Source organism: Dipteris shenzhenensis, chromosome 12 (assembly GCF_047967505.1).
Source record: "Dipteris shenzhenensis isolate YYH24624 ecotype China chromosome 12, Dip_SZ_1.0, whole genome shotgun sequence".
NCBI classification, from domain to species: domain Eukaryota; kingdom Viridiplantae; phylum Streptophyta; class Polypodiopsida; order Gleicheniales; family Dipteridaceae; genus Dipteris; species Dipteris shenzhenensis.
Genome location: NC_141607.1, coordinates 10,586,597 through 10,609,455, shown reverse-complemented (window position 1 = coordinate 10,609,455; position 22,859 = coordinate 10,586,597). Strand labels below are relative to the sequence as shown.

Below are 22,859 nucleotides of genomic sequence, written 5' to 3'. Positions count from 1 at the left end.
TTGAGTAAGAAAAATTATGACTCAACAAAATGCTCCTTTTTTCCAGAAACGAAACGGGGGGGGGGATCACAAAATATAAGTGATACTATAAACAAAGAATCATATCACGCTACATAAGAAGTAGAACCTTACCTTTACAGCCACAGTTACAACTCCAACCCCTTTTTCACGAGATTCACGAAAACATTTCCTAGCTTCATCAACACTCACTGATGGTACTACTTTTGGGAGAACAGAAGCAACTGCAAAAGATTCTGCAACAAGTTAAAATCCTCATAAAACCCTCAAACAAGACACAAGTAAGCACAACCTACCATATTTGTGGTCTTTAAGAATAAAATAGTTTTTGCAGGCACAGGAGACTGCTAGCATCCACAAGATTGAGTAGCTACCTTTTCAGAGTACTGCATGATGAAAGCTTATGCAATGCTCCATTGGTCATTCCTTAATTAGGCATTCCTCAAACAAAACACCAGTAAACACAACCTACCTTATTTGTGGTCTGTAAGAATATAATAGTTTTTGCAGGCACAGGAGACTGCTAGCATCCACAAGATTGAGTAGTTACCTTTTCAGAACTACATGATGAAAGCTTATGCAAAGCTCCAGTGGCCATTACTTCATGAAGCATATTATTGGAAACCTTGACAAGAAAACTCTATTCGACATCCAAAGAAAGAACAGGTTCAGAAACCACATGCTGCAAATCTATAGGGAGAAACGAGAATTTGTAATCGCCACAGGATGACCACAGGATGATAATGTTTGCATGTGGGATTGAGAACAGCGCCTGAACATTTAAAGAAGTCACAAAGCACTGACACTTAACTTTGATGACTCCAATTTCAAAGAACTGCTAGAAAGAACTGAATTTAGCAGGGAGAGAAAAGGAAAACCATTTATGAGCTAAGTACATTTTTAGTTTTTCCTTATTAGCCTTTCTTTAATAATGTGCTCGTTCAGGAACTGCCATCAGGAAGATGGCCAATTTTAATTTGGCCAACATTTGATGCCTGAGCACCCATTGGCTTGTACTGTCATGATGATTGTATTACAATGTCCTGTGCAATATTTGACTCTGCTCTGTTCTAGTAATGGTACGTTTATAAGTAAGTCTTATTTATTGGCTAGCGATACGAAAATATGAAGGGGCAATAAACTCAAACTATCACAATCAACAAACAATCACAAAAGAAAGGGTTACAACAATACTATGGATGCTACTCACTTGGCATAAGGACTGAATCGTGATGTCAGGGGTTGCCTTTGAAGGTATGTGAGATGGTTTCAAGGATCATACAACCTACAAGAACAGAAATGACAGAGTGCAGATTAGGGGAAAAGGGGCCGAAGAACATGGGCCCAAAACAAGTGCAAGCACACCTGACTCAACATGTAAGAAAAAGCCATTGAAGCTCCTTGAGAAAGTGCCACCATGGCTGGAAGTCAACTGATTAATATACTGTTTTCAAGAAGAGCGAATCGTTTGAAAGAAAATGAATATGAAGAGCTAATCAACCTTTCACACACAGGTCTTCAGGCTCCTCTTTTAAGCAATGGTTCTGTAGAAATTACATGAAATTCCTTGGTAAACAAATGATGCCATTATCACAAACTCAAGAATGAATTTTCATAGAAACTTATTTTCCCAAAGCTTGTAGATCTTATGCTCATAGGTCATGCACAAAGAGCATGGCAGATGCGAGGTCCTTAGACAGAGGTTAAAACTAAAGGCCCAAACCATGCTTTGGAGAAGGCTATGGGCCTGAAAGAAGGCCTGGATCAGGTCAGTTTATGGGCAGGACTGCCTGGGCCAGTGGCAGCCTGCCACGTGGCCAGGCAGGGCCTGCAAAGGCCTCAGAAAGAGAGCCTAGCAAAGTTGGCCAGTGGTGGGCTGTTGGGTCGGCCAGTTTGGGGGTCCCCAGCCCCTATAAAAGAGGAGTCCTTGGGGCTCATTCAGCATCCACTTGAGCAACAGATCACCAGCAGACTGGAGCAGCAGACCAGCATTCTTTGGGCCTACATCCAGGACGACAAGAGGGGATGAGGAGCTGTAGATATAGCTTGGAAGGGGCTGCACACCTAGGCTGACACTCACGACAGCAAGGTGCAGGGATCAAGGCATGGTGACTAGTTTCTACAGAAGCTCGACGAGAAGCACGCAGACTTAGAGATCTAGAAGTGCCATGGAGGTATTGGGACAACAACTTTTGGGGTAAGGACAAAGGACCACGATTTGGTGGGACTCTGGACTCCCTTTGTAGTGTGTCCTTTCGGATGGAAATATACTTTTGTTGGTTCTATATCTCTTGTGGAGCATTGTCTATTTACTGGCTTGCACATAGGTATGTTGAGTACACAAAGTAAAGAAGTTTTCGATTCCGCAATTAAACACTTCTGTGTGAATCCCTGAGCTATCTATCAGTCTTCCGCTGCCCGATACCTTCTTTGGTTGATTTCTAGCATATATACCAGTAAAATCATTGAATGTCAGGCAGAGTGTTATCTTAAAAATTCTCAAGATAGCTCTGAGATGTATACCTAGGGTGGCATTATATCAGGTAGGCTCATACCCAAGATCCCTATGGCATACATTTTATGCAAATATCCCATGCCACTTGCTCAAACAAAAGTGACACACTTGTTAGACTAAGAATCATTACACTCATCATGGAGCAGATGGTTTTTTGTTTTTACTCCCTTGCCTTAGGCAATCAGATCAGCTGTCATAAGGTGAGATAGCACAGTACTTGGGATGCCATATGGGGATTGACATCTCAGTCAAGCAGAAAGTGGCTCTCTAGTTTTGAAGAGTATGCACAAGAAGCTCTTACGTGCAGCTACACAAAACTTAATTGTAGGGAGAGCGTTGGTGGTGAACCACATCGTGCTAGCCATCCCCTAGTATATAGAAGCTTTGCTAGGTATACATCTCAGAGCTATCTTGAGAATTTTTAAGATAACACTCTGCCTGACATTCAATGATTTTACTGGCATATGTCATGGAGCGGATGGTTTTTTGGTTTTACTCCCTTGCCTTAGGCAATCAGATCAGCTGTCATAAGGTGAGATAGCACAGTACTTGGGATGCCATATGGGGATTGACATCTCAGTCAAGAAGAAAGTGGCTCTCTAGTTTTGAAGAGTATGCACAAGAAGCTCTTACGTGCAGCTACACAAAACTCAATTGTAGGGAGAGCGTTGGTGGTGAACCACATCGTGCTAGCCATCCCCTAAAATATAGAAGCTTTGCTAGTGCTTCATCAAGACTGGATAGAGAAGCTCAAGAGATTGGTCCACACCTTCTGGTGACCTGGGTCAGATGGAACTGCACGGCTTGGCAGACAAATCCCTCCAAGGGGGGAACTGGACATATCATTGATCCGGAGATGGAGAACAAAGCCTGATTGCAGCACAACGCATCGCAGTAGAGAATAGACTTTGCAACCTCTCGCACTTGAAAGAAGCACGTTGATAGATAGTGTTGTGGAACCCCGACAAGTGATACAAGCTAAGCAATCCCCACACATGAAGCTAGTCTTGCACCACTTGCATTGGTAGACGGCTCTAGCTGGCTTCCTCCCCATTGAAACCTCATGCACGAGACGCTAGATTCAATAGCAGATCCCTATTAACCTCTTCAAATCCCAATTCTGTCTTTGGTACAGCCACTGGCCATGGAAGATCTACTTCTTCTGATTAGCTACCCATGAAGGACCCAACATAGAGAGCAAGCATAGGTGCACTCTTAGCCTTGCCCTCTATGATGAAATGTTTGAGACTAGTTCTAAGCATTGAGGGTGATCACATATAGGATGCCCCCGTCTATAGGCAATAAATTTTCCTTCGCCAGCTCACCTCGACACAGACTGCAGTGTGCACAGGTCTTCCGCTCTACGAACACCTCGTGTGCTTTGGGCTCGTGTCCTAATTTTGTCAATTCTTTGTATCGTGGCTTCACAATTAGACATGCAGATCAGGCATCATTTGTCCCCCTTCCCAATGACTCTCATTCAAGAGGAGAGGCATTAGGTTTCAGGTGGATTCCCCAAGGCCTGAACACAAGAAACTAGGGGTGTCCATAACAAAATGACATCTCAACACAACAATAGGTGGACCTGATCTTAGAGGCTGCTATAACAGATACCCCGACAGTTTCTGAGTGCACATTTACAACAGCAACGGCAGCTGCTGTAGCGAAGTCCTCGACAGTTTCTCAGACTCCCCCCAAAATGAAAATTGTTATTACTTACATGCACTAGTAGCCAGACCTCAGAGAACGGAATGGGAACAGAACCCCATTCTCATAGAAAGCTTTGAATTAGCCACACTCTCTTGCAGGAGGCTGTATTTTGGATTGCAGCATCTGCAAGTGAAGGAGAGCACCTTAGACTGAGAATTTGGTTGTGCTTTAAGTGAAGGAACTCTCTCATTTGAATTTATCCATTTGTAATGGCATCTAGGGGAAGGAACAATAATGAAGGCCAACCCCTTTATAGTGAGGAAAGTTTTACAAGTGACACACCCTCAACAACTGTGTTCCGATTCTTTACTGAACCTCCTTCTAGTGTGCCTCTCTTACCTCTTGAACCATGACCAAGAGTACCATCTCCACCTCATGAGAGTGATCAGTTTGAGAGGTAAGTGAGCCATTTAATACTCTTATTGAACAATCTGCCTTTGTATGAGGATGCACCAACCTCTAAAAAGCCTAAGTTTGAAACCAAAGAGAAGAGAGAATTTCCCAATATGATGGAACTAGAGATCCGCATAAGATTTTGAAATGCATGAGGCACTTTGAGCTGTATTTTTCTCAAATAGCCGACTTCCTGGCCCCATCACACACATAGGAGAAAGGGTTCTCGCTGCTGATCAATTTGCTGAGAATATGTCACAGGTACTTGAGCAGGTTAACGAACACATGATGAAAACTCAAAGTCAATATGAGAGAGCAGCTAACAAGAAGCGAAGAGATGTACAGTTTCAGGCTGGAGATTGGATTCTTCTAAAGATTTATAGACAGAGAATCAAATCAGTTCCTGGTCTATCAAAAATGAGAAACTGGCAGTGAAGTGTTACGGCCCTTTCCAAGTAAATGATGCCATTTTTCCTGAGAAGGATCAAGGCACTTACGGCTTTGCTGATGAAGACTACTTTTCATGTCAGCAATTTAAAGGCTTATAAGGGACAGCCTCCAATACAGCCTTTGATTGAAGAAGAACCAGAACTTGAAGATGCAATTGAGTTATAGATACCAGAACAGATTATCTATGATCAAGAGAAGGGTACCCACAAAAACGCATTACTTGCTGAAGTTTAAGAATCATCCACGTCAGATGCACAATAGATGGAAGAGCCTTTATTTGATGAGTATCCCAATATATTGAAGTTATATAAAAAAGCTATGCCGTTGAAGGCAGCTGTAATTCAAGCAAGAGGGAATGCTATAACTGATGACATCTATGCTTGAGGCATTGATGATGCCATTTTCAGATGTGTGAGGAATGTATAATTGACATATGTTTACTGGGATGGCCCATGTTGAGGCTTAGATCAGATTGGGGGTTTTGATAGAGCCTCAGATCTTGATGGGATCAAGCGGTACTGAAGGCATTGCCAAACTATGTAATATTGGCCAATGATTATTAAATAAGAGATGCACCGACGTGTCTAGGTCCTAGGGGTTTTGGAAAGGGAAGGGTGCCTTATAGAGTACACAAAGGGTAGGTGGGAAGGTGGACCTTGAAGGATCTCAAGGGACATTAATGAAGGGGTATCCCCCTTCATAGTTATTGCAAGCATCATTCTCTACCACCTTGCATGCATGTGTAATCTCTCGACGCTCTTCCCTATTGGAGGGCCGGATCTGGGATTTTTTGCATTCATTGCACACATTTGCATTCTTAAGGAAGAGTGGTTCATTAAACTTTAATAGAACACTACCAAACTCAAAATTACACTCCTAATGCTCCGAAGACAAATTGGCGAGATTCTTTCAAAGTGCATAGCTCACATTAAAAGATGTGGAAGCAATAATAATAAAGGGATTCCAAAATGCATGATCACAAAACTAATGAAATCATGACACGATCATTGATTTGAGAGTTTTTTCGATTGCACCCAATCAAATCTAATGCAGGGAGGCGGTCCCTCCTGATATCCTGGATCCCCATTCCCCTCCAGAGGATAGCGTGTGGGAGGTAGTAGCCAGTATCATAGCGTGGAACATTTGGGTTGCTCGCTGTAGTCTGGTGATGGGTGAGCATCTGGTTCCACCCTCAGCTACCTTGGTCGCCATCTAGCAGAATATCATCTACACCCTGCGCTCCACCTGGGAGTGGGAGACCCCGGGCTCTAGGGCGACTGTCGTGGAGGCGCGCACGTTTCTGCAAGGCTTGGCTCGCAGGAGTTTTCTACATATTCACTCCACGAGGGATTCGCTGGTTGTATAGTCCCCCCACCTGGCTGTTAGCCCCTGTCCCAGAGATTTCCTAGGCAGTGAGCTGGGTTTCTCTGGAACAGGCTGGGTTTTTTCTTATTTCAGCCTTTATCCCCAACGTTTTCCATACTCAGCACCTTCGAGGCTGCTGTTTTGTATAAAAGTTTTAAAGCATTAATAGAAGGTTCCTTTCTTGTGGGGGGGGGGAATCTAATGCAGGGTCTATGCCAAAGCATAATTGCAATACAGGATACCGGGTGGCATGACCAAAAGCAAAAGAGAGGCAGGGGCAACATGCCCATTTTAGCATGCCATGGGAAACATTTCTAGCTTGGCAAACATTTTTGGCATGAAGTTCCCATTTTTCTTTGTTGATGGTCTGGAAGGATGGGGGCACTTGGTGATAACATCTTATTTGGGACTGAAACATCACATCGGAAGCGGCCGTCTCTTGACGGTAGATTCTGAGCGTCAAGCTCTACCACAATAGAAGCAATGACCTGCTCTAAAACATCGACTATTATCTCCTCCAGATCGCAAAGTCTTGAGGAATGTCAACCAGATGGGCAGAGGCGGCCAGAAGCAGCAGTCTCCCTCGAAAAAACGGTGGCAACCAGCTAGAAGCAAGATACAAGTCTGAATCTCAAATCTCCAAGACTAGGCTGAAGCTGGAGGGGACCAATTCTTGGACTTGGAGTGCAAGGACACAGATCGGGGAGCTGGAAACTCAAAGTGGATTAAGTGAAGTAACTGGAAATGCCACATCCACAAGATACATAGTACAACCACAAAACTGCCTAGCGGAAAAAACATACCACTAATTGAAGTAGAAAGTGCCCTGGTTATGTTCCTACATGATCACCCGATCCTCCCGTAACATAGATGCTTACAAACATTAGTAGGATCCCATATGATGGAATGGCACCTACCTCTCTGACTAGTAGATGCAAACAGTTGTAAATGCAGTGGGTAGTACCCGCCGCAAATGTCAAGAGGTGGTGATGTATACGATGTCCTAGAGTTTGATATGTTAGCCCCTAGTATCGTCTTGTAGGCTGGTATTAGTTAATGTGATAGCCCACTGCGGATGGAGTCTTCTAAGACAGTGACAGAATCCATTATGTACTTGGATCAACTTCAACCATCCCAATACAGCACGCAAACACGCTCCGACAAAAAGTTCCTCTACAAAGCAAACACACCAAAGCATTGGACCCCCATTCTACAGGTCAAACGGAAGTTCTAAGTTGGAAAAAACCACATGGACACCATTTCACGAAAGTAGTTCCCATTCAACATGCGGCTGCCAAGATCGTGCGCCGCTAACAAGGGCTCACGATGGACTCTGTTGCTTTTGATCCATCTAATATCAGGACTCATGGCCCTGTTTACACTACTCTTTCACATGTGCATGACCCTTCCAACCTCTTCCTTCTATCTAAGCTAAAACACAGACATGTGAAGGTGGACCCGATGGTGCATCAAGAGATTTCATGATTGAGGCTAGATCGCAGGTGGGTGTTTCACCAGACCAACTTTGCATCCGAAAACCCAAAGCCGAGAACATTAGAAACTCTCAACACAAGGTCGTTACCTTCCCATCATGCAAATGACATCTTAGCATGCTTGCTGCTGCAACAGTGCTATGCCTCCAAGAAGCACGAACCAAAGGAAGAACTACTATGCAGCTCCCAGGAATTCACCACATTTCAATGGAGGATGGCCTCTGCATTGTCACCTACTACAACCATGATGTCAACCTCCTCTATCAACAAAAAAGTTTCCCACAAGGCTATGAGTGTTTACACTCCATATTTCAAATGACAGAGCACAAAGAAATCGCTTTGTACACATCATCAACCACCAGAACAAGACACATGATTTCCATAACACTAGCCATGTTATGTCCATGTGATGTGTGGACAAATCCCCCCCTCCCCCCTCCCCCCCTTTTTTCCCCCTTGTTCAAAGGAATGAGACATTAGTTTTGGGAATTGGCATCGAAGAGAATCAACACTTTCCCAAGTGCTATCATTGTCTCTAGATTGCAACAATTGATGAGTTTCCAAAGCAGAACACAAATATTGATCATTGGACACATGTAAATTTAAATCAAGTTAAGAGACCATCTTGACCATAGGTTCACAAAGATCCCTTGAAGAGAAAAAGATTCAAGACAGCTGCCTTGCATTGGTGAAAGTGAATACTGAACAAAACCCCACCTTGCAATGAAAAAATGGCAAAAGCCTTGAAATTATAGACTTTTTGCAAGAGTCAAAATCACAAACCTTCAATGATCAATTCACCGTAAATCTTTCATTAGCATATTGTAATGTCTGTATTCATTCAGCTGTACCAAGACATTGACAAAAGATGTACGTATACTTCCCAGTTTAGCATATATTCAGACAAATAAAGACCAATATGCTGACCTCCTATTGCTTATTATCTGGAAGGGTAAGCCAAACTGAACCTAATACAAATGAGCAAAGCTAATTAATCCATCTGTATGATCTCATCAGACAATGAACATTGAAGAGAGTTACATTTTCACCTTTAAAATGACCATAAAACTTACCAAGGGCAAAAAATAGACTGGCAAATTAGCTCTAAAGCTATTAGAGACATTAAATTTTCCTGGAAAGAAAACACTGTATATATCATCTCATTTTCTATGTCTTGGTGATTGCACCATCTATTGTAATGGAGCTAAAATGTTGAGAAGCATAAAGAAAAGGATTCTGCCTGATTTTCTTTTCTTAAAAGTAAATCTTACAAGATTTTTCTAATCCCAAAGACGACCAATGGAAGCCAAACCTTGCGATTCAGTATGTCTCTCATGGTCTAGCAATAAGACCCGATACCGATCCCCCCCACCAAATTTGCGTCTTTGTGCCAATTTTCCCATCTCTCCACCTTTTAAAAATCCAATTTAAGATAATGGTCAGTCACACATGCAGCCTTCCAAAGTACATGCAGCCTTCTAAACCACGTTCCAAAAACACGTGCATAAACGAAATTGCAGAGAAAAAGGTTTAACATTATAAGAAGGAACGTCCATAATGAGTGGTGACACTTCAAACAGTAAAATTTTCAACCCTTGAATCCAAACGAACCAAGACGTCATATCAGACTATATGATCGATTCCCCAGTCACACATGCAGCCTTCCAAAGTACATGCAGCCTTCTAAACCACATTCCAAAAACACGTGCATAAACGAAATTGCAGAGAAAAAGGTTTAACATTATAAGAAGGAACGTCCATAATGAGTGGTGACACTTCAAACAGTAAAATTTTCAACCCTTGAATCCAAACGAACCAAGACGTCATATCAGACTATATGATCGATTCCCAAGTCAACTACTGTTTTGTGATTAATGCAATTATTAAGATCTTCATAGACAGAAGGAAAACCTACCATCTTAAAGAAGAATGCAGCATTCTGTTGTACATACAAGTGACCAACATATAGATGAAATTGTAAGTTATGGACCAGTAAAACAGTTGTTACATTATTGGGCCCTGCAAGAGATATCATCATAGCCATTCTCCTTAGAAAAGTCATCTGTTTCCTACCTGTATATTCCGACTTAGTAACTTTAGCCTCAAAAGTAAAAGGCGACTATATGACAAATGAGAGCCTCTAAATGTCTTAGGCAGAGGACAGAAACAATTCTGCTGTTTCTGCTTTGCACAACTACAAAGTATTCGTTCAGAGAGCAAGATGCCAACCAGGTGAGACCTTTGCATACGACACCATACCCTTGACTGCATAAAGAAGCCAAGTTTAGTGACAATGAGAACGGTAAATGTCCAAGGCAGAGGAGAGAACAATTCTGCTGTTTCTGCTTTGCACAACTTCAAGGTATTTGTTCAGATAGCAAGATGTCAAGTCTAAAATCAGGTCAGATTGTTGCATACCATAAAGCACCATTCTTTCATGATTAGGCGTGCTTGTTACAACAGATGTATCTCCACCTTTTTTAATCATGAAATGTCATATTTTGTTCTTGCTAAACATCACCTATGCAGAGTCTCCATATTGGTGCAAGGACAATGCATGCCCTAGGTTATTCTAGTATCTCAAAGCTCTAGGCACACTCTTGTCACAATGTTGGCACTCTTCGGCACATGGTCTTGACAATTGCATAACTCATCACTATTTTCGAGGCAAACAAAACTCCCAATGATGGCACATGACACCATATCTACTCGTGTCGTGGAGTGAGGACATGCTATTGTATGTGGTGATCACCTGGGCATCGTACAAATACTATAAGTGGAGCCACATCACCATCCACCAGATCCTGAGATCCAACCTGCACTTTTAGAATGTTAAACAGCCCTACTCACTGTGTATATATTACCATCATTCTTTCTTGCGTCTTAGGGGTAAGCCTTGGCAATGATTGGGGGAACACCAACTTTATGAGGCAGACTAGAGACCATCCTTCTAGATTAGATCTAGGAACCATGATATCCAAGGCACATTAACCATCAATCTTTTGTGGGAGAGGAGAGCACACACAAAGGGATAAGGAGACACCAAAAGTGGTGGAGCAAAAGCTACTCCAGCTTATTCCTCTATCATATATATATGAGTATACATGGGCACTGTACAAGTGGGTGGGCACACTGCCCTTTACCCCAACAACCTCCCACTTAAAGGCAATGTGCCTTTAAGGGAGTATAGTACACATATAATACAATCAGCCATAGGCTGAAAAACAAGATGACCAGACCGTCATCCTATGCCCATCGGCACTTTACAATGTGCAAAGTGCATAGAGGATAAGCTGCTGGCAGACATCAGGTTTGCAGGATAGAAAATGACAAGCTGTAGATGCCTGTCAACCAAGATCTCATGCCAGATCTCACTGAGAGTAAACTCTCACCACCACGTGCTCCTGTGCTAAGTCCATAGCACCCGAACTGTCACTGTGCAAAGAAAATGTCTCTGTACCACCTGTGACCATAAGCACATGCCCTACAATAGACCTCTGCTGGTCTACCCAACCTGCATCACCTGCATGCTGCTCCTGGAGGCATAAGGACCTGATGTCCACAACCGCTTCCCTACTACCAAAATCTACCATAATCATGCTACCAACTCCCACTGCAACGGAAGCAAGAACCGGAAGTGTAGCCCCAATGGCAAACATGTGAGAACCAAGTCTCAACACAGTCATGGATGCATGAAGTACTATGGCTGCCATATCAACCATAACTTGCTGCTCAACTGATCTGTGATTGTCAAACCTGCTGTGTTTCAAGTATGGAGCCAATACAGGCAATGGAGTACTCAGTAACTTCCCCCTCTCCATACTGAAACAACCAAGTATCTGACAAACATCATCAAGACCATGCAGCTCCCACTGCAAAGCATCCCTGTCCATAAGGAACCATATGGCAAGTAGCCTCAGAAGGATAGCAACCTCCTGAATACTGAGACCATAACCTGTCTCACTGCGCATCACATCCTGAGCTCTCATAACGGTATCAAACCTATGAAGCCAAGCTCGAGGGGATTGCTTCTGGCCATGGAGGCACTTACGAAGCAAACATATCAATGATTCCTGCCCATGCGCAATATGACCCGAGTCAAAAACTGCAGAAACCACATCTGTCCTGGCATAACCAACTAATGGATCATACCGGGCATCATTAGCCAAGGTATCCTCCTCACCATGCATAGCCTCATCCTCATCTGCAAGAGGCACTCTGCATCCTAGGAGTAAACTGTAACTGTCCATAGAAGATGCATCAACAAACTCCATAGGAGTATAAACCTGTGGAATACTTGAGACATCTGACCGTCTCAGACCAAAATCAGGAAGTAATCGTGGCTGTCCCAACTTTATAACCTGCTCACTGTGGGAAAAACCTCCCACTCCAAGGGATATGGGCTGCCCCTGCAAAGAATTCGGAGGTATCAGTGCACTTACACCCTCCTGGAACACCACTCCCCTGCTATCCACAGTCCTGGGCTGTCTAAACATAGCATCCTCTCTGAAATAGACATTATGGCTGCGTATCAACTCTCTAGTTGAAGAATCCCATAACCTGTAGTCCCTACTAGACTCACTGTATCCAAGGAAGATACACCTCCTCGATCGGGAACCATGAGCATAAGCCTCGCAGCCAAACACACGTAAATGCTCATAACATGGTGCCCTGCCTGTCAAGAAGTCAAATGGCACTCTACCATTCAGAGATCTCCTAGGTGACCTGTTAAGCAAGTATGCAGCTGTCTTACATGCCTCAGCCCAATAGCATTCGGTAAGACCTGCATACCGTAGCATGCTACCAATCCTGTCCAATAGAATCCGATTTATGCCTTTTGCTAAGGCATCGTGAACAGAAAGATGAGAAGTGGTCAACACCCTCCTGATACCAAGTGTATCACATAGATGCTGAAATCTAGAAGAGGTAAACTCTGCATCACCATCAGTCATCAAGCTCAATAGCTTCTTTCCTGACTGATTTTCAGCGTTACCCAAGAAGCGCTGAAATGTATCATATACATCATGCTTCTGCCGAATCGGATATACCCATATGTACTTTGTAGCAGCATCAATAAATGTCACAAAGTAAGAGGTGCCACCCAGTGAAACGGTAGGCATAGGCCCACAAACTGCACTATGAACCAACTGCAATGGCTCAACATACCTCTCGCTGATTGTCTTCCTCACAAAAGAGGATCCTGACAGCTGATCATCATCACAATCATGACATAAAATTTGAGAGACATCCATAACAAGAATGTATCTCAATGTTGTAAGGGCTTCCATACCTGCAATAGAAATATGTCCAAGTCTGGCATACCATTAACTAACTGATGGCTGCTTACTAATCATAAGCATCTTATCCTGGACACCTGATACATGCAATGCATAAGAGAATCCAACCCGTGATTCCCTAGCCATAACCAGATTGCCTCTAGCAATCTTCCATGCATGATCACCCAAAGGGACATGATAACCTGCCTCAACCAACTGTCCAATACTGATCTTGCTCGTAGCAAGTCCAAGTATATGTCTAACCCTCTGTAGAACAAGAATAGAGCCACTAGGCATAACAAGGTGGATATCCCCATGACCATAGACATCCATAGAATGATCAATGCCCATCAAATCACTCTCCACAATGCATTCCTGATATGCATTGAACCATGACCTATGAGGGGTCATATGACATGAAGCACATGGATCTAACATCTAATCACCAAGAATGGGTACATCAGTGGCCAAGAAGAAGGTGTCAGACATAGACAAACGAATGCCTTCATCACTGCTACTGTTAGTGGAAACCCTGGCATCCATGCCTTGAAGCTCAACATGCTTCTTCTCCTTCTTCCTATCATTCTTAACCTTGCTCTTCTTCTTGCATTTTCTTAGCCATTTCCAGCAATACTTTTTCATGTGGCCATACTTTCCACAATAGAAACATCTAACACAAGTCCCAGAGCTAGACTTGCTCTTGGAATTCCCCCTTGAACATGATCTGTTTCCAATTGATCGACCTTTGAAGTGCATATCAAGGCTGTATTTCAACCCATCAGGGCATTTCAACCCATCATGCTATAACATAACACTATCATGGTCATACATCCGGCATATACGAGTATAGAACTCATATGCATGAACTCATATGCATGGTAGTCTACACCCTGTACACCATCATGTACCTACAAGTAGACTGACTTCGAGAGTGATGACTAAATGATAGAGCAATACTTTTTCATGTGGCCATACTTTCCACAATAGAAACATCTAACACAAGTCCCAGAGCTAGACTTGCTCTTGGAATTTCCCCTTGAACATGATCTGTTTCCAATTGACCGACCTTTGAAGTGCATATCAAGGCTATATTTCAGCCCATCAGGGCATTTCAACCCATCATGCTGTAACATAACACTATCATGGTCATACATCCGGCATATACGAGTATAGAACTCATATGCATGGTAGTCTACACCCTGTACACCATCATGTACCTGCAAGTAGACTGACTTCGAGAGTGATGACTGGATGATAGAGCATGCTTGCTCATCCATGTCATCCCAATCACTCTGTTTAATGCTATTAGGCTTGACACCTTTGCATTGAATGGGCTTATGCTGCCTCTTCTGCACTAACACATCATAAATCTGCTCTTTCCAATACTGAAAGTTTGATCCATCCAACCTCTCAATATCAAAGAGGGCACTACGAGCTGTAGATGTCATATCTGTGGCACAATAGCTCACAACCAAAGAGCAGTATAGTGCAATAGGCAACCCAAATGACCGAAAAATATAGTGTTGTCCAGACCAATCAATTCTCCACAGGGTGTGCGACCCAATTCTAGTTGAGCACTTCAAATTCTTCCTCTAGAAGAGTGTAGGGTCTTTGGAGCGCATAAAGAGTCATAAACAAGAATATATGCAACCCAGTAACCTGCCAATGCCTGGCAATCCAAGTAAGAAATGCACTGAACCAAATGAGCAATGCTTGCTCAACCAATGGCAATAGGAGCCCAGCTCAACTATCCATAAACATCAGTGCGGCATCCACCAATGCAAATCCATAATGCATCGAAATGGCATTTACTGCATCACCAATGCATCACCTCAAGTGCGCAATCCTTTGGCAACAAAATCATGCATTCACCACTTGCCAAATGTGCCAAAGTGACTTGCCAAAATGCCAATAATGCCCTTGACTGAAGTGAGATCCCAATCACTTTTTGTAATTTACTGTTGTGCAAGAGATATCACATCCACTTTGGGCAGGATAACATGCTGTCCTTGTTTTTGAACAGTGATATCTTTTCACCGAAAGACCGGATGCCAAAGCTGTAAACAACAAAGTTGTAGCTGGTAGAAAGATCTACAACTTGTCAGTTGACCTCAAGAGCCAAATCCTTGTGGATTCTTAGATATTCTCACCTGAAAAACAGCTTCCTGCACATTGGTCACAAATAGACAGTAGACTGCAACTTTTTGTGGTTTTGCAGAGGCTGTAACTCCTGCAGCCTATACCGGATCAACTTGCTTCCAAAAGCAAAGTTGTATGTTGTTCTGTGAACTACAACTTTCCAGTTCGGCACAAAGTGCAATTCCGCACCAGGAAAGAGATATTCAGTCCTGAAAATGACTGTTTTGTCATAAAAAACAGCAACAGCAGCAATTGTAATGTCCTAACCAATGGCAAACACAATGCCATAAAATCAGCCCTGAATACGGTAACAAATCAGCCCCAAAATGCTGACAAACGAGCCCTGAAACAGCTCCAAACAATGCTAATCTGACAGGATCTCAATACATCACCGTACCACCGTATGTATTCAACATAGGCAAATAACCATGCATCCAACGAACTATCAATGCATCTCAACCAGGCATGTACCACTGTCAAAGCATGTGTCACTGCCACTGCCAAAGTGATGTACCTGCAAGAAAGATATGCAACCCACTGACTAGACAGAGAGAGCCGAGCTCTATGACGAGGGAATGAAAGAGGCCTAGGAGATGATTGTATGGTATGAATGCAGGGTGCTCGAAAAGAAGAGTGTCGATGAAGACCACTTGCTGGCCAAAACCACTCAATTCCGTAGTATAACCAGTGCCAAAAGCATCTGAAAACAAATGCATTAGCCCTGCAATCCACTACACTCCATGATCAATGCATACAGCATCCAAAACCGGCCCAAAACGACATCAAATTGCATCCAAAAAATGCATCAAACGGGGGCTCGAAATGCAACGCTTTCGCACTCCGAAAATCAGCAAAAAATTGCTCAAAACAATGCCCGAGATGCCCTTCCTCTTCGCCGAACGTAACAAGTACAACAGCCCCAACGATTACTGTAAATTCTTTAGTATTCTAAGAGGTGAGAGGGGGAGGTGTTAGGCTCCTTCTAGTGCTTCTAAAACAAGCTCAGAAAGGCCATCCTCAATGAATAGCCTGGTTCCTCGACTCAGCAACTCATGGCTTCACTGCTTCAAAGGCTTCAAGAACAAGCCTCTTTAGCAACACAAGGCGTCTCAAGACAATCTTCAATGTCAAGCCTCCAAACAGCAGCTTAGACTCAGTGGCTCCAGGTGCCTCAAACAAACAGTGCTGTACCCAACTGCACACAAGGTTCTCCAAACGAAGCGAGCTGCTGGAAATGGCCCGTGGGTTGTCGTAGAAGGGCTGACTATGCCCCTGACTCCGTCCATGAAGGCTTCTCCAAATGGCTTTATCTTCAACGATCTTCACGCCTCCGCCTGCCTTCTCCAACGTGAAGGCTCTTTCAACGGACCTTCTCTAACCAAGCCAACAACTGGTCTCCTACAACGTCATAGCAGTCAGCCCAATTGCCTCACCTCCAATGACGAGCAAGATTCACTTGCAAGGGGATCTATGGCTGCTCCACGGCTCCATAAGCTGGCAACACACGACATCATCGATGATCTCCATCGACAGTCTCCTTCCAACACTAGGCGATCGACTCCACAACCCTTCTTATAAACGAGCTCAAGGGCTCATAGGCAATCCGAAATGCCACCACCAGCTGCTCAACAAGCTCCTGGACGGCTTCCGAACAAGCTCCGCAAAATGGCAAAGAAATATGCTCAAAACAAGACGTGAGGAGCTCCAAGAATGGCAATGTGCCTAAACCGAGATGCCTCCGAAACTCAGCAGGATGCAATGTGGCTCTAATACCAGTTGTGGGAGAGGAGAGCACACACAAAGGGATAAGGAGACACGAAAAGTGGTGGAGCAAAAGCTACTCCAGCTTATTCCTCTATCATATATATATGAGTATACATGGGCACTGTACAAGTGGGTGGGCACACTGCCCTTTACCCCAACATCTTTCACAAATAACCTTAACACCATAAAGGCTGACACTTGTTAGAAGCACTAACACATTGCAAAACACACGTAAAAATTTCACCGTCATTCAAATACTTTGAGCATTAGCAGTTTGGCTTGAATTGTATGGGTAGGTGTAATGGCCATGAAGCTTACATTCTTCTTCCACTAGCTATGGTCATACTGATTACTGGGTGCGTGTTAGAAATCAACCAATAAAGGGTACGCACAGCGGAAGACTAATAGAATAGCCCAGGAGCTCACACACTTCTTTAACTTATGTGCATCGAATAGTGTGCAGACTCATCAATAGACAATAAACCAGCTAGATATAGAAGCTACCAAAAGAATATATATATTCCCATCCAAAGCTATGGACACAATACAAAAGAGAGAGAGATCCAAAGTCCCACCAGAGCATGGTTCTTTGATCTTACCACAAGGTACTTCTACTATCTGCCGGATATCTCTAGACTCGAGCCTGCGTGCTGCACCTCAAGCGTATGTAGACTCTCCGTCCTTAAACCCTTGCACCTTGCTGTCCAAGATGACAGCCAAGGTTCAGCCCTTAAGAGCTCAGTCTGCAGCACACCTTCTAAGCTCAATCTGCAGCACACCTTCTACTCTCCACCTCCAAGATGAGGCCCAAGGAAGTGTCTTCTGGCTGCTCCTGTCTGCTGCCTTTTCTCTGAGTTGTTGGATGCAAAATGAGGCCCAGGGCCCCTCCTTTTATAAGCCCCAAGGGCCCTCTGAAACACCGACTGGTCAGCCCCTTATGACTCAGTCTGTAAATGACTGACCTGGTTGGCTGCCCCTACCAGCCCAACCAGGGCCCTATATAAGGGTCTTTCCAGGCCCTTTGCAGCCTTTGTTCCAGGGCATAAAGCCCTCTATTTTACTGCAGGGTCCAGCCCCTCCTGTCCTGCCCTCTTCTAGGCATGGTAGGCTGCTGGAACCAGCCCTATACCTGGCTGACCAGGCTGCTGGTTACCCCCTCCATGTTGCGCCACATACACGACCACACCCACTACCACATGCCTTGCCGTACAAGCGTCTACCTCCTAGGATATCTTCGCCCTTTCGTGCTGCTCCAAACATGCCTCTGACAGGCCAGATCCAGGCTGAACCTCCATAGCCAACTTTCTGTCCATGAGCTTCATTTGTTGCAGCCACCATGGCTCCTCCAGGTTCTTCTTCTTTCTCTGATCTCTGCCCCCATGACAGCCATAGTGCTGCCCAGGTCCACCTCCCCCATGCTCTCCTCATATGGAGGCTTACAGATGGGGAGGTGACCTTTACAACAGTGCGAAACGGTGGATACGATCTTGGAAGAGAGAGAGAGAGAGAGAGAGAGAGAGAGAGAGAGAGAGAGACTATTGGCATGCATAAGACTCGTCACATCATGCACATGGCTATAGTACTGAGAGTTTATGCTAACTACTACCTTTATACTGTTTAACCTTAGGAATCACCAAATGATCCACTGAATACAATGAAGGCTTCCCCTACTGCAGGGGCCTGAATAAAACAACCGGTTCCTTATTGAAGAGGCTGGAACTCTTTGTAAGGCTAGGGTTTGCTGCTCACGGCTGAATCTGAGGTTGATGGTTGATGCACTGGATATGGAGAGGCCATGGTGGCAGAAGGGAATGCTGGGAGAGGGATGATGGCTACTGAGGCTACTGACTAATTGATGCACTAGGTGATGCTGGAAGAATGAGCCTTTGGCCTCCTTTTGCAGGACTGAAGGCTCCTAACTGCCATTTCCACAGACTGAATCAGTCTATTTGCAGGCCCAACCTGACCACTGAGTTTATAAATAGTTGTTGAGCATATAAAAGGCTTCGGTAAATCTGCTGCCAGTCTTTGCTGCCTGTGTGGCCTTTGTGTAGGGCTGTTGTGCCCTGTTTCTACTGCAAACTGTTGTGGATGATGTGGCATCGTGTGTGGATGCCACATGGACTAGTATTGCTGCTGATCTACTGCCATATCTCTCGTGGCTAAAGCCCTGGCTGAGGGTTTGGAAGCCCCTAAAGCTGCCCTATGGTCAAGTAGATAGCCGCAGTCTGGTGGATGCCTGTGACATCTCCTTCTGCTAGAATCGGAACACTGGACATGTCTGCAGATCCTGCTCACATACATGTTCAACCTGAGGGTTGAACAAAATGGCCTGAATGGCTGACACCTAACCAAAAGGTCTTCAATCTGTCATCCCCAAACCACCATATCCCATCTCTGGTTGACATGGCATCCATCAAATCGGCCACTTCTATTAAGACAGAGGCTGATGTCAGGTCATCAATGGACTGGCTAATCGCTTCCTGTAGGCAACTTCAGGCACCACCATCTGAAGCAATCAGGACATTTCGCCTCCATCCTAGACTGTTATGGTACAGTTTTGCCAACTGACTATTGAGCTATTGTCAGCAAGCCATGGTGCACCTAAGATTATGTTTGCTGGGCCCAATTAAGTAAAAATGAAGGTACACTCTCTCTGAACATCCACCAAGGTGGAGCTCAGACAACCTGTGCTAATATTCTAGTGTTGACTGGCTGCTGAGCATGCCGAGCACCTTAGCTTACTGCCTGTGGGAAGACTGAGCTTAGCAACCACATAATCATCAAAATTCTCTGAGCTGACACCATAAATAAGAGTAGTGAGTTCGCATCCTGATACCTGTCCATAACACATGAGAACATCTTTGACCGGTACCTTGACGGAACATCTTTGACCGGAACCTTAGACGGCCTCCCTTCTACTGAGTTTTTTAAACTTGAGAGACTGGGAAGCTGCACTTAGGGCTGCAGCAGGTCATGATGGAAGGAAGAATGTGATGGCTGCCCTAGCTGGGGCTGCAAATGAGGACAATGCTTCTTATAATGGCCTAGCTCATGGCAATCTTAAAAGAGATGCTCATTGTTGTGCCTCTATTTCTCCTTTACAATGAGTAAGCCACCATAATTACTATACTGCTAGCTGCTCTATGGAGTACTACTGGACTTGGAACCCCCGAGGCTAGAGGTATCCCAATGCTTTTTATTGAGAGGGCTTTTGGGTCCGTGAACCTTGCTCACGAGGTCAAAATTTTGAGTGGCTGCAGAAACAGTGCCCTCCCTCACCAAGTCAAGCAAGAAAAGATTGACCCTTTGATACCAATGTAACAGGCATGAAACTTACATCACTCTCTCACCATACTAACAATTGGGTACAGAAGGGTGGACACTTATACCTAGATAAATCCAGGAACATTCCCAAACTCATCCTCTAAAAACACAACATAGTGTAGTTTCAATCTCATGATAGTCACTCATAAGGTTGAAAACCATAAACTCCATCATGCATAGCAAGGACTAGCTACCGACGTCATCAGCGCCCAACAGCAGGTGTAGACCATAGTATAAAAATATGCCCTCACACATACAAATCCAAAGACCCACACATACTTGAGCATCCATTTATATAAAGTCTTCGTACTGAGTTTCTGTCGACGGCCATACATCAATTTAAGACGGAAGGTCTTTGGTTTTTCTTTAAATCCCTTCCTTGATGAGGGCCACGCCCTTACGATATACTGCCAATTTCCCATCCCTCCTAGCAGCATCGGACTCGGCTAATTCCGTTGCCTTTTGGTCTAGCTGAGCTAGTGTGACCTAGGAGTCCCAAGTGAACTAGGAGTCGTATTTTTATTTTACTTTTTTAAAGAAGACAAGAACTCTCTAAGATCATATTTAAGAGCTTTCTCAACCTCTTATTGAATCTTCTTGGGCCACATTGTAGGCTATTTCTGAGTTGTTCTGGCCTTTTTTCAAAGCCTCTTCATCAACTCTTATCTAGAGCCTCTCCATTTGGTTTGATGCTTCATGGTACACAGTACCAGCTGCATTTTTTCTAAACAGGAGATTTCTATACTTATTTCATTGAGATCTGCATCTCCTCCACTGCACCACGATTGTACTTATGGGGCATCCATATCTGCCAGTTCAGACTTGTCTTGCAAGTATCTAGCCACACATCGGCACTTTTTTGGCAATTCACAAAGTACTCTGGCACCAAACGTGTCTTTATCAAGCAATGATGCACAGGAGGAGGCTACTCAGCATGAGCAAGTGTCTGTCATGGCAGTGCCTTCTCATCCCATATCATCTTTTGGAGGACTGCCCTCAATGCTTCAAGGCACTCTTTCATAGATGGACATCAACTTGATCAACAAATATCCCAGCAGATTGATCCAAGATGCATTCTCTGCACCCCACAGAGTATATCCTGAGAGATGTCAAGGATAAGCTCACAGTGCAAAACTTTAAGGGGATACTCGCACCCCAAACCAGCTTGAAGGGTGGATCTACGAAGCTAGAAGATTATTTCCACTTCCTTCCCAAAAATGTTGAGGAGCAAACCCTCTTTGCTGGCATGCATTTATAGGACTATGCCCACACTTGGCAGCGATACATAAGAGATCCCCGCATAGACCCACCACACAGGAACGATTTAAGGGCTGGATGGTCACCACTTTTGTTTCCAAGCTCACCCTAGAGCATTACTTGGCCGATTTTATGCATTGTCATAGACTAGCACACGTGAGGACTATTTGCAACCGTTCTTTTTTTTTTTCGCAAAAAGTAGTGCTAGTTATATTACTTGAAAGCGAGAGTACAAGAAGGCCTAAAGGCCAGCGGGCTGCAATCACAAAACGGATTCAGCCCAAGGAGTCAAAATGCTAAATACAAGCCTCTCAGGGCATAATCATCGGAGAGTGGACACACAACCACGGTGGAGGGGCGTAATGCCACTGAAGACTCTGAGTAGAGTGCTGGAAGAACAACTCCCGGTGGTCCCAGTCGCAAAGGAAGCGTCGTCTCTTTTCCTTCCCTGCCCAAGACTCCCCTTGAATCTGATCCCACTGACCCTTGAGCGTGTGAACGATCGTGCTCCAAATGTCTGCTAGGGTCTGGGTAGCAGAAGAAGTCTGAGCTCCTACAGTCTGCGCGCATCTGGAAGTCCAGATATGCCAGCCTGCAATGCTCCCTATGATCTCCCAAACTGGGTGCCGAGGCATCGCTCTTGCATCTGTCTCTGTCAGATGCCAAGGGAAGCTGTCCATGTATGCCCAGGTGGCCTGCGTGATGAAAAAGACGAGATCCTGTCTAGAGAACTCATAAGCCAAGTGATGTCCCATCTCAGTGCTGCACCAGCAAACGGCTCCCCAAGTGATCGGTCCTAGCTCGGGTGCAGCCCTCGCTAAGATCCCCATGACTCCCTTCCAAACCGTCTGCGCATGCGAGCAGCTCCAAAGGCAGTGCTTCAGGGACTCCTCCTCAAAACACATCTGGCAATGCCCCTCCTGCCCCATCTGCCTCAGCCAGCTGCCAACTGGTAGCCCCTTGTGTGCCACCATCCAAATGAAGTAGGAGATCTTCCTCGGCCGCCAGCTAGCCCAAAGAGTCTTCCAGAAAGTGCGAAGAAAGACCAAAGATATCCCCTGGGCATACCAACTATGTGCCTGTGTGGGTAGCCCGCGCTGGAGAGCCCCAAGAGCACGCCTACCCGTGCGCGCACTGTAAGAGAAGAAGGGG

The 22,859-nt window shown here is 44.5% G+C and overlaps 1 protein-coding gene across 2 annotated transcripts in view; it reads right to left on the bottom strand.

Annotated features, from left to right (window-relative positions):
• Nucleotides 1-22,859, bottom strand: part of LOC147895801 (ATP-dependent Clp protease adapter protein CLPS2, chloroplastic-like) — a 36,603-nt gene that overhangs the window by 480 nt on the left and 13,264 nt on the right. Inside the window, exons 2-3 of one of the 2 annotated variants that reach the window (XM_087382857.1) lie at nucleotides 9,257-9,355; nucleotides 133-242 (exon numbers count right to left, since the gene is read on the bottom strand). In XM_087382857.1, the coding sequence (XP_087238983.1) occupies nucleotides 133-242; nucleotides 9,257-9,355 (209 nt within the window). The remainder of the gene's footprint in view (nucleotides 1-132; nucleotides 243-9,256; nucleotides 9,356-22,859) is intronic. The other variant, XM_087382858.1, reaches the window with a different exon arrangement.